General features: G+C 33.5%; 1 protein-coding gene across 1 annotated transcript; it reads right to left on the bottom strand.

Annotated features, from left to right (window-relative positions):
* Positions 1–9,076: 9,076 nt before the first annotated feature.
* LOC118074130 (protein deadpan-like) lies at positions 9,077–12,920 on the bottom strand. The gene is made up of 3 exons (XM_035095081.1): positions 12,516–12,920; positions 12,305–12,400; positions 9,077–10,515 (listed from the first exon to the last, which is right to left on the bottom strand). The coding sequence occupies exons 1-3, from the start codon at positions 12,606–12,608 to the stop codon at positions 9,319–9,321; spliced, it is 1,386 nt and encodes a 461-aa protein (XP_034950972.1). The 5' UTR covers positions 12,609–12,920; the 3' UTR covers positions 9,077–9,318.
* Positions 12,921–13,360: the final 440 nt, after the last annotated feature.

Genomic DNA, 13,360 nt, shown 5'->3' with positions numbered 1-13,360 from the left:
AGTTTAAAATCATTATGATGATTAGTATCAATTGAATATTGTCTCTTTAAAACTATAAACTGATATCCAAGGAAGCAATATACATTCGGGAAAACATTTAGCCTTTTAAACTGCCATTGAATCGAAGAAAAGTTATTAGAATTGAAGACAAATCAAACAAAGTTTCTTTTGTTAAAAGTATTTATAAAATTTATTCAAAGTGAAGCCAAAATAAACTGTGTGAGAATTACTAAAAGACCATTAAATTAATTCTATATTTTACATTTTATTTAAAATATTTATTGACTAATATTGTAATTTTTATACTCATCTCTAATTATAGATTAAACATATTAAATTTAAAAAAGATTTTTTAAATGAAATATAAAACTTATATGTAGGATTGTTTTTTCAGTTGGGTATTGTAGTGATTGTTGTTTAATTAATTGTTTCACTATCAGATTCAGTGGACCAAAGAAGGCGAAAAGAAACAATTTTTAATTTTGATGAATATTATTAAGAAGAAAGGAGGTTAAATGATTGAATAAAAAATACATTATGCTTCTTGGTAGACTTAAAGGAGCGTCGGGAGAATGTGAAAGAAGGGATCACGGAGGGAGAGGTTCATGGATGATTAAACCCCCTTGAGACGGTAATTTTTCATGTCCGATCATAAATTACCAGAGGACTGTTCTACCTCTGCATGCGAAGCCAGTGTGTTCGAGTTACGAGAAAAATTTCAGCCAGTATTATAATTAGCTATGTTAATTATGCATTAATTTATTATCTTGCTGGGCGACGTTTTAATTATAATCTTGCCAGGGCCAGCGGGGGCAGTTTGAAAAGTAGTTTGGTAGTTTCTCGCTACTTTATTTATTTTTTCTTTTTTACGATCTTATCTGACATTTAGTTTTCTCTTTTCTCCTCTCCTATATCGTTGTTTTCCCCATTCTCACCCTTATTTTATTTGTTTTATTCTTTTTTTATATACAAATTATCTTCCACAGCGTTTAAAATAATTTAATTCCAGAGTGTAGGGAGTTAATTAGCTTCTTTGAAAATTCTCTCTTGGCTCGGCGCAACACTTTATTGCGGTTTATTCTCGGATGGTCTAGCCAAGAGAGATCAAAAGGATGAGAGAGGTTGGAAAGAAGCTACGTAAGAGGGATCGGAATTGTGATGTGATGCAGGAATGTGGAAAACAATTCACACCTGATATATATATGTTTATATATATATACAGTATTGGCCAAAAATTTAATTTATTCAACTCGAAATTTATCTCCCGTCAAAAAATAATATCATTATCTTTCGAAATAATTCTACAAATCACAATATCAATAAATATTTATTATTTTCATTAACAAAATGTGAATGATGTCGTTCAGAAAATTGTAGTTATATTGTAAATAATAATGATTTTAATACCGTAAATATAGATTTTTTTAATTTATTGAATGATTTTCTTTAATTATCGATTTCATTAATATTTATTCAGTTCGTACTGCTTTTAAACATTCAAACTATTGATAACAAATTTAATTGTATTTTACATAAGTGTTTACTGAATACAAATTGATTTTGATATGCCACTATTAATATGATTTTAGGCAAAGTATAATCCGTGACGTTTGTATGGCATAATAAATGCAAGAATTCTCTTAAGTGAACAACGCCAGTTGTAGCATATTGGTCATATTAAGGCAAGTCAAAATAGACATGCTACCGTTAAAAGCACTTGAATGTTTTGCTGATGCTCTTATTAAACGAATATTATCGTTATTTCACGTAGACCAAATTAGATAATGACTTTTATGTCATGCAACATATATATATATATCTATCTATCCATCTAGTAATTTGGATACTTAAAATAAATTCACAATTATTCAATAACATCAACACAAAAAATTAAACGAATCATTCTTTTATATTTTTTCATTTATTAAAAAGAGTTTACTTATATGGAACAATCGATAATGCAGATCTATATATTTTTGAAAAATAATTTTTACACTGCTTGTACATACTTTCATTCATTACCTTGAAGGTAAAATGTCTTAGTTACTCTAGACAAACGTTTTAAAAAAAAAAGTGGGTTTTCGATGATTTTTTCCATAAAATCAGACGAAAAAAATAAATTTTGCAAAACCAAAGAAATGTTTAAATAATTTTTTTAAAAAATTACGAAATATCTTAATCTTATTTATTTAGTCATGCTATGATTCCAGAAGTTAATTTAGTGCTATTTATGCTATGCTAGCCATGGGCCTTAATGGGTTAATAATTCTGTGATTTTAGTGTTTTAATATTTAAGTTAATTGTATGACAAAATTATGTACAGGTGCTTTGAGTCTCTCTATAGAATGACATTTTGATGTGTAATTTGTTATGATCAATAAATAAATCAAAAATAAATATTTTCATGTTGGTGGATAATAAATATTTAAATCTTAATAATTTAATTCAGAGTAGAGTTTTTTTTTTAATTTTTATTCTCACTCGTTTTTTTCCACAAAAGTTTGTCGACGAAAATAAGTCTGATTTCAATACTAAGAACAAGGTAAAGTGAAAAGTATGAGCCTTACTCAAGTTAATAACGATTTGAGTACAGCTGAGACAGGGTAATGCTAATACGCAATTTGCAATTCTTTTTGCGCCTTTCTCCTGCCACTAGAGTTCGCAGATGGGACAGGACTCACGGTTGGGATTTCTTCTTACTAACTAACACCCGTACGACGTCTCTTGATTACAAATTGCTTATTATGCCTTGGCTACCGCGACTCCAATATTTGGTACTCGACTGTAATTTTCGATGCATAATTTATGGCTGATTTAATGAGCCGCAAAGAGACGACGGAAAAAAAAGGAAGGTAAATGTGTAAGGAAGAATGGAGAAAGACAGAAGAAATAAATTATGAAAAAAGGAAGAATGACGATATGAGGGAATTATTTTTAATTATCCATCAGTAGCTTTAAATTAAAGAGAGAAATGAGATGATGTTGGAGGTAGGCAATAGCTTCCTTCGTGGCATCGTCGCACTCTCGACGTTTGTACACACTCTTATTACCCTTCTGCTTGTAGACGTCGCTACTGGGAACACCAATTCACCCTCCAATCATCTTGTCATTCTAAAAGATTCTCGAGATTCATAGCCGAGGGCACTTTTACATGATCGATTTTACGGAGGATTAACTTAACGACGTTTTACCGTAACTCATATTACAAGTAGCAAAATCCACCCTCTTTCGTATGAAAGAAAAAAGTCTGATAAAAATAAATTAAAAAAAACAACTATCAAATAAATTGCTTGACATCACACAAGTGAATTGTAGATAAAAAATATTAAAGGTCATGTTTTGCCTAATTTTTCCTCTCTTATATTATGTTTTACCCTTTCTCTCTTTCTCGTCCACGTCGCAAATCTCGTCGCATGGCTCACGGGTTCCATCATTTTTTGTCGACGTTACACTTCTATTTTCATTCCACCTCACGTTTTCGGATAAAAAAATGCGCGGCCGAATACGATTGATGGGTGAAATGCTAGGTAGAGAAATGTGGACACGTTTCGTTGGTGCTTCCGCACGCGTGTAAACGTCCATTTGTGATGCTAGAGTAGACTGTACACTTTCTAGAGTGAGACTAAAAAATATATATCTCAGGTGTCTCAATTTGCTTCTACGCCTATACGTATTTTTGTCCCCCCCCCTCAGCCGCAGCAGTAGTAGTTTTGTTGTACAAAATAAGACACGAACAAATGCATGTTTTTCAACACAAATTTCAATGAAACTAAATTCAAACAAGTTTTTCATAGACTTTTATCGGGAAAATAAAAAATTATAAAATGCTATCACAGTTCGACAGAGGCCGTTACTGAATGAGGCTGTTTTTTTTCACGCACGAATCGGCCATTCTTTTGTGCAGAGCCTCGGCGTTTATTGGTATTGGTACCGCCTGTTTCATCCTCGACTCGGTATCAATGTGAGGGTGTAATATTTTTTACTCTTTCCAAACGGCCTCTCTCACCCACTCTGCCTCTTTCTCGCTCTCAGAGAGTGGGTCTCGGCACCTATTCCCGCGCCCCCGAAAACCTGGTACACACTCTGCTACACCCCGTCGCGTCCCTTAACGTCCACCTCTTCGGCATTCGTATGCGTGGGTTCGATGGGTATTGATATATTATTCCCAATAGTTCGTGTTCTTTTTTTTTCTCGCCACTCCCGGTTTTTTTCAATTATAATTCTTTTTCGTATCCAATCAATCATTAGTATTTCCATTGTCCTTCGGTATTTTCATTTGGCGTCGCGCTCCGAGTCGGCCTGGTGCTTCCGTGTGCAAGGCAAACGATAGACGAGAGTCGGACGGTGAAATAGAAGGGTGAAAGCAAGAGAGGAAACGATGGGGATGTAGAGTTGAGTGTGGACCTAGCACAGACCGTTGTGTGTACGTCCCTGTTACTGATGGCGTCGCCACCGATTCGTTAATGCGATTGAATATTAATTTTCACTTTGTCCCGAAGCCCCCGTGTTGTCGTCGCCTCTACGCTTTTCCGAGCTTTTGCAATTCCGAGGTGGTGCGATCTCCATCCGACTCTTCTAGAATGTATCCAATACTCATTCACGATTATATCGATGACCGGGGGAGATTGTCGCGACGCTTTTATCGTATGTTCATCGACTAATCATTTCTTCTCTTCTCTTTATGCCTGCGATAAACCTCGCAAGCTTTTCCTTCTCTAATTGTCCATATAATTTCATTACTCCCCCGTAAAATATTAAACATTTTTTTCCAGCACAAAGGGCAATTCCCTGATACTTCTGTAATTTATGTATTTTCATTGAAGCTACTGTAAATTTATCCCTCAAGTCTATGATATTTTTAATTGTTCAATAAATTTATTTTTAAAAAATAGTAGTCAAGAATTGCAAGTTTAATATTTTTGCAATAAAAAGAAAGGGTTATAAAGTGTAAAAATATCGACAACTCAGCTACACAGATACATTTAATAAAACATGCTCTCGCTCTTCTGCTTTCTGAACTGTTTACTCATTCTGCAAACTTAGTTTCTGTTCTTTCTCTATCTTTATCTACCGTTGTGATCGCGCTTTAGCACCTCTTTCCTGTCCTCGTCACACATACTGAAGTCTTCATTTCCTAACGTGGTGATCTCACTTCTTCAGGAAATCCTACCAACTGCGCACGCGCGCTGAATTTATTCTTTCTTCCTTCAAATCTCTGTCTTTCTCTTGATCATTTCACTCCATACTCTACCTCAAAGCCACCCTCGGTCTCAACCGCGAACCACTCTAGAAGTTTCAAACTACTCACGGGACAACTAGATAAATGTCTTTCGTATTTCTCGCTCGTTTGATACAATCGATCTCGATTAACCGGCAACTTTTTCTGATTGTTCTTGAATTGATGTCAACTTGATGTTTTTAGTGTTTTACAAAATTGATCGAAAAGTGATAAAAAAGAAGGTAAAAGATTTTTGTATTTTTTTTAATACTTTAGTCTTGATTTTTAAGTATTTGAAATTACCTTATTATTATTGATCAAAGATCAAAAAATACTAATACTTATTGAGTAAGATCTTACCAAAAAAATCCTCAGGTCCTAGTACAGGACTTTTTTAGTATTGTTAATTAATTCTTTTGGGTCTGCATAAATAATATGACCAAAATTAAAATTTTATTGGCATTCATTTCAGGTACTGAGGTGAAAAAAAAACATGGAAGTATTTGAGAGAGAATGAGTTTGAATAAATGAAATATTATTCTTTTCCACTGCTCCTCTTGTTGCTATTTGTATTGAAATGAACTTTGAAAGTGGCAAAAATGATCTAGAAAGAGTTAAACAGGTACCCATATTTTGAGTCGGGTAATGATAATCAGTCAAGTGAAATAAAGAATATGAAATACAGAAAGTGAAATAAAAATACTTGATATGTATTTTAATTATCTTTCTGATGGAAAAAAGCAAACTGAATATTCGTACAATAGTGTAGAATAAAACATAAAAACAAAAATAGCCAAATTCGTTGAGTCTTTCGATTTTTCACGTTCACTTGCCGATACCAATTTGCCTGGCGAATAAAAGCGTAAAAAGCGGTACCGGGGTCCAGTCGATCGGACGCCGACGTTATTTCCCCTCACGTGTATTAAACAATGCGACTTTTTCTCCGCGGAAGCTGCTGCGTTTGCTTCGGGAAAATGACGTACGACAGGTAAATACACACAGGAGCACACAGAAAAAAATGAGAGAATTCTATATTCATCTGTATAGATATATACTCAAATACATGTAGATTGCAGCAGATCTGCATACGCCGATGGGCGTGGACAAACGATATAGGAAAAAAATGGCGGAGTTTGAAAATGAGATTTGCTGGTAAACCGACAATTTATCGTAGGGTATCTATCCCTTGACATTTCTCTGACCAGATTTATAATTAATGTGTTCTTGTCATAGAGACTGAGAGCAATATTCTCGTCCCTGGCTGCTTTTTAGCTTGGAGATATCGCTCGTGCAAGCATCATTGCTGCTCTCATATGGTGACATTCGACCAACGTAACTGGTTACTGATTAACTTTGAATGACTGACACCGCAAAAACACATTAAAACTCGAATGAGTACGAATGAAAATTTGGTTGTTGGGAATCAGGAGACCACAGAGTAAATAGCTTACCAGCCACACGTCCATCGGGTTTATCTCTTTTACTATTGGAAGCCTATCGGAATATCACAATGCAGAAAAATATACTGACGACAAGCGAAACTGGTTGATGGTTCGCGGTTATACTGTTGGTTTCAGTTTATCATCACAGAAAATTTTTGCTGACCTTACACTGTTCGTCAATCATTGATTCGTCGCTCAACTTAATTCTTCTTTCAATATTTAAGTTTTTTTTATCCTTATTTTTTTTCTCACAGACAATTTTTTTAATCAATTCAACCCCATATCTAAACTCATTCACTTTGCTTCTTCAAGAAATTTTCAACATATAATTCATTGAAATTAAGCAAACTAAATATTGATTATGCATTGCGATTCATGCTGATATGTTCACTTCAAGTCTATCCTTTTTTATGTTATTAAATACAATAATAATAATACTTATGTTTAATAAAAAAGCTAAGATTTATATTATAGCTGAATGAAAATCTTAATTGACCAGGTCTACGACCAAAAATTGTTGTAGAATTTCTGCTGTCATATTAAATGAGGAATAAAATGCTGAAGAATTTCTTTTATAAGAAGTAAGATGTGGTACCAAGTTACGATAATGTTGAAAGAGATTCACGATAATAGAATTGAAAAAAATGTATATTCTATAAAAGGAAAGATGCGGTCTGTAATTGGACAGATATCCTCGAGGTTGGCAAGACGTTTTTCTAAAAACAGAACCATCCGATTGCGCGTAATAAATACGTCACTTTCAAAAGAAAGACGAAGCAACTGTTTTACCCTTTTGTATATCCATCTCTGAACGTAGGATTGTCCCTCATTCTGATGGTCTCGGGTAGCCACTAACCGCAGAACGATTTCACCAAATTGGGCAAACAAAATGAAGTCCTGTGGAATTCCCTTTACTATCTGAATTGTATATGCTTTCAGTTGTCATAAAACAATTGATTGTTGCTGTATTGCAACGATTATCTTCGTTTTCGTTGTGTAGTCATAAAGATTTCAAATTCAAGATCAATCAAGAATGAATTCGATTCACTACATTACAAGTACTCTGGTTGAATGTGCAGAGAAATGCTTACATGAGAAACTTGAGACGATGGTTTCTCCTTAATAAAAATCGTCAACGTGGTCGTAGCTCACGTACCGATACGGGCGTACACCTCTTTCATAGTAGCCAATGGGATTTCTCCAACAGCTAATATATTCAAATGTAAGCGGTAGCAGTGTTTATGTCTTGACATTGCAAATTGTAGCGGTTGCGCCATAACTTATAGTAATTGCTTCGAGCTATAAGTAATTATTTATATTCTTGATATAGCTAAAGATGAACAGATTTTTGCTTGTCAGTGATATCTACTTTGCTGTACCTTGGCTTGAAAAATTTTCAGTAATTTATTTGTCATTAAAATGAAGAAAGGAGTATCATTTTTCAATGATGTCTTGTATTGAAAGCTCATCGAGACTTTGAATGAGTATTTAGTTAGAATCATTCTCAAACTTGTGGCTCCTTCTGTTGCGCAGCAGACGAAGTCTGACGAAGAACAATTGTATGCAACGATCGATACTCGACACTCTAAATGGTTTATATCTATGTTTTTATTTGTGTATTAAATAAATAATTAAACTATTTATTTGAATGTAAAATCAAATTTCTAGTCGTTTATCAGAACCATTCGACACATAAACTGTCACGTAAATTGATAGAATATATATTTTGTCTGAAGTTCATGAGCTTAGTCGATAAATCAGCTTGTACGTTCAGTTAGTGAATGCCACGGTAGTTTTCTGTGGTGTAACAGGTGGTTGAAATTCTTGTTCTCTGCATCTTTTTATTCCTTTATCGGGTAAAAGAAAAAGAGTAAACTCTGCCGCAAAGTCGGGTATGCTTAACACCTCTTAAAAGAACTACATAAAAGACTTTCTATGATGGGGAAAAAAAAGGAAAAAAATTCTCGATAGAGTAAGTTTAATTTTTCATTTCTTATTTGAACATATTATTTTATCAATTTCTCCTAAACTATTTTACTGCACAATTCAGAGGTCAATCGATAACAGTTCATTTCTTGAACAAAAGTTAAAATAGACATATTTCTATTAATATTGGTTTATTTCTTATTTAAAAAATAATTTCATCCACTTACATTCGTCAACTTATCACAAAACATTTAATACTACATTGGCTTTTAAACTGACCATGAAGATCCTTGCAAAATTGAGGAAGTCTTGAATGTTTATTAACATGAATTATTATATTAAATAGAAAAAAAATATTTACATTAATGTACAATACGCTCTATCAATTATATTCAAAATATTAAAGCTTATATTTTGTTGTATGAAAAATTATACTTTTTTATCAAACTGTATCTTATGTTAGTATTAATTATTTTTAATTATAGCATGCTTTCATTTATAAATAAAACTTTTAAAAAATTCATTGATGTTAAAAATAAGAGTAAATGTTAATACAAAATATTTGTCACACTCATATCACACATATTGCTTAAAAACAATAATAAAAATATATAACTAATTAATTTAATGAATTAAAAACAAATCTATTTTAATTTTTGTGGAAAAAATATCGTACAGGTAAATTGATCTATTTTACTTTGGTGATTTGTTCTATAATAATAATATTATTTTTCACCAAGGTCTCCACATATCTCCATTAGATTGAGATCCTGACGATCCAGAAGGGCATGAAATATGTCCATTAACATTCTGCAAGACGGAATTATTTTTTTGTGATAAATCTTCCACTGACATGGATGAAGAAAATTTTTCGTCTCTTATGCGATGTGTATTTCCATTCACGGTATTGCAAATAGAAGCTGTAGAACTTTGTGCTTCTTGAAGCTTTGGCCTTTTATCTGAGATGACAAGTAAACCATCAGAATGATGTCTTTTTAAATTTTCTCGTTTAGTTGACTGAATTGGAGCTCGATTATATGTTTTATCGGTGATGACAGAGAGTGGTTGACGTATATTTTGACCCTTTGCTCCATTAACAAAGAAATCAGATGATTCTTGATTGATGGATTCTTTCCTCAAAGAATTCCCATTATGTTTTGGATCAGAGAATGCTGAAACTGGTGATTTCCGATCACTTGTAGAACTAATATGAGGTTTTTGTGTTTCAGGAGATGAGAAACTCTTTGATGATGCTGGACTTTGTTCAGGAATTTTGAAACGGTGCTGATAATTGGGCGAATCACTTTGACGAAAATGATCTTGGTGGTGGGAATCTTCTCCAAAGCTAGATGTTGATGTTGAAGGACTTAATAAAGGACTGTGAGATCGTTGCTGTACCGGTGTGAAAGCTGAAGAAGTTCTAACTCGTGATGTTTCAGATGCTGGTGGGAAAAATGGAAAATTGGCTGAAATACCAGCTGATTGTGGCACCAATAATGCTAATTCTCCAGTAGGAAGTCTGCTAGGAATCAATTGTACTCCACTGGGTATTTGTATTCTTGCACTGGCATTGTTATTCTCATCACCACTGTGGAAATCACTTTGAAAGCCGACTTTTACCTCCGGGAATAGTCTTTCTGGCATATAAGGTACAAAGTGACTGTAAAATGGTGCCATCTGCTGAAGGTTATTCACACAATTGTTGAGGTGAGAGACTAGCCGCTGTTTTACCGATGAATCAACGTTCTCCAGATGATTTACATAACGAGACACTTCGTTAGCACATTCAGAGAATCCCGTGCGGAATTTGGTCAAAACTGCTGGATCTGTAGCTACTGCTGTACTCAATTGTTGACGTTGCACAGTTTGCAAGTGTTTAACTGTCATTTCGAGGATGTCTGCCTTTTCGAGCTTCGAATGTCGCGATGGCTGTAGCAACAGAAAAATACTCAAATTAGTGAAACAGTTTTTTGTGATTTAATTAAATATAATTGATTGAATGGTTGGATGACAATGTAATAATTTAAATCAATCATTCTTTTACATTCGAACATATTGTTGGATTTTTTAATCAAGATAGTATCACGAATAAAAAAAAATTTTCACAAAAAGTCTTGTAAATAATAAAAAATAATAATTGAAGCATGCAATAATAATGGAGTAAAAAAAAAAATTTTGTATTTTTCAACTGTTCGTGTAGTTGAAAGCAGAATAAAGTTTGTATTTTTTCACAGAGAGATTTAATAAAAACGGAAATTCGGGAAATATTATTACGTGAGGACATGCAATAATCTCAAAATACAAGTAGTCAAGACAGGTATATAAAAATGTATGAATGAAATCCATCGTGGGAACCCGTTAGTTTTTGAGGGCCCATCTTTTTTTTCAAATTTTTTGACAAAACTGGTCCATCGAATAAAAAACCAGGTTATTCTTTAAATTCCCGAAACCCGAACAGCCCTTTGGCCACCAATAGGCGATTCAGCGGAGGAGCACCTCTCGGAGATTCTATTGTGTTGATCCTCTAGGCTTGCGATCCAAATACCCTGACACAGCTTAGTCGTATTTTTATATATTATATTGGTCTCTCTCGTGGCCACCTTAACAATAGGCGTGGGAGTCGGAGAAGTCTCAGTTACACATGTCGCTGCTGTTAAAGAGTTACTGTGTGGGAATTTGCTTCAGTCTCATTCATAAGTAATATGCTACTGGATATGTATATCACACATTACTCATACATCCACGTAATTCACATGACTTCGCGTGACTTTGGCCTAATTTTTGTCATTTTCTAAAACCGTCAATTAACCCAATATTTCCGGTTCATTTCGAAGAAAGTTAAATTTACGCAACCGCTAAATGTATACCATCAAAGCGATTAAACATGACTAGATTTCTGGAAAATATTTTTAGGTGCTTGCTTCTTTAAAAAAATTATTTTAAGAAAAAAAAAATCAAATTAGAAGATTATGGACACTCGTTGATTTTCAAAGAATTTAATACGTGGTCTTTATTATTTGGAAATAAATCGAGGCTCAAAGTAAGGATCTTTCAAGATGATACAGTCAACAAAAGAAGATTGAAACCTGAGATCACATTTTTTTTTTTTTTAATAATTACGTGAAGGTTCCCACGAAAGCGGGGGGCGTTACGTGCAAACCAAGCGGATAAAAGAATGGACAGACACTGAAGTGAGCAGGTAGCGGAAGTCATCTGGACATTGAGCGACCAAGTAAACTCCTGTGGCGTTTATAGACGCTTAAGAAATCAATTTCAAAGGATTGAATTATGTGCGGACAATCGGACAATATTTTGCTACAACTTTTCTCCACTTTTATCAAAAGATCCATTTGATACAAATCATTTACTTGTCAACTATTTTTTCTCTAAAAATAAAATTCCCACAATGGCAATAAATATACTTTAATTAAAGCTAAAAAATAAAAAAGAATCTATAGATGTCGTATTCCCTTATGTTGGACATAAAGTCACCGGACGTCGGTGAGATAGAAAGACCCTTTTTAACAACCTGATCAAACATTTACGAGGTTTATTTCCGTTATTACTTCCCTCTGTTTTCACTTAACAAACTTATATACTGATTATTCTATTTGTAAAGGCATGTTCGAATGTATAAGTATATATTTAATAAAAGAGATGAATATAATAAAGCAGAATGAATGAAAATAATTAAGTCCAACGATCTTATGACACTTACATCTTTTTTCATCGCTTCTAAAATAAGACTCTTTAACTCTTCAAGACACTGATTTATCCGAGCACGTCTTCTCTTTTCCATAATTGGTTTGTTACTCTGTAATCATTGACATAAGATTAGTGGATGACATATTTAATTTAATCTATGAGTCAATCAATAAATTACAATTAATATCTTTTTTTTATTATTCAATCAACTTTAATTTACTTACCCTTCTTAGCTCTGCCTTGGACATTCCAGATTGAATTTGACTCTCGAATTCTTCTTCACTTCCAGACATTTTTAATTTACAATAATCCACCATTTATTTTGAAAATATTTATTTCTTGATAATAAACACTTTTGTTAAAGAAAAAAAAACTTGACACTAATTTTCACATTAAAAACTGACACTTCACAATAAATATTTGAAATTGTGATTATCAATTAACATTGATAGCAGCATTCAATTATTAATATCCCTTGTAGAACTGTTTGATGATGGAGTTCATCAGCACGACGTTGACACTCACGTGGATAATCTTTAACTGATGGATGCTAAGTGACTCGATTGATGACTGCTTGAGTTGTCTCAAACGAGGAATAGAGTCGAAGGGAAACTGTTTGACGTTTTCGAATTCAAAGACCGCATACCAATGCATCCAAGAGATTGTGAAGTGGGGGTAAATTTTCTTAGGAGAGGGGCGACCTGGTGATCGGCAGGGTGGGGACTTTTACCCTCCTGAGACCTGTTGATGTGTGGGAATTCACACCGCAGCTTATAGGATGCTCCTTAACCATATGACAATCTCACTATTTCAAACAAATCATGTTTATTTTGAAACTTTTGAAAGCAAACTTTTATCAAAGAAACAAAAACAAAGCCATTCTTAATCTCTCTTAAGAACTCGTTTTGGTGGTAAATACGAGAGTGTATAATAAATCCTGGAATTATTTGGAAAATTGGATGAGTAGAGTAATTTTTTTTCAGACGAATTTTGTAAGGAATAATGAGTACAAAGGAGCATTTATGAAGTTGAGAAAATTTGTTAAAATAATAAATGTGGGCAGTCAGAT

This window comes from Chelonus insularis, unplaced genomic scaffold (genome assembly GCF_013357705.1).
Source record: "Chelonus insularis isolate UGA/USDA-ARS -01 unplaced genomic scaffold, ASM1335770v1 contig_131_pilon, whole genome shotgun sequence".
NCBI classification, from domain to species: Eukaryota; Metazoa; Arthropoda; class Insecta; order Hymenoptera; family Braconidae; genus Chelonus; species Chelonus insularis.
This window is presented reverse-complemented; position numbering and strand designations above follow the sequence as displayed.

Excerpts from the sequence above, each read along its gene's own strand:
- LOC118074130 (XM_035095081.1), bottom strand. The coding sequence starts at position 12,608 with ATGGTGGATTATTGTAAATTAAAAATGTCTGGAAGTGAAGAAGAATTC. Across the intron at positions 12,401-12,515 it reads CCAAGGCAGAGCTAAGAAGG|AGTAACAAACCAATTATGGA; the intron begins GTAAGTAAATTA and ends CAATGATTACAG. Across the intron at positions 10,516-12,304 it reads TAGAAGCGATGAAAAAAGAT|CCATCGCGACATTCGAAGCT; the intron begins GTAAGTGTCATA and ends CTGTTGCTACAG.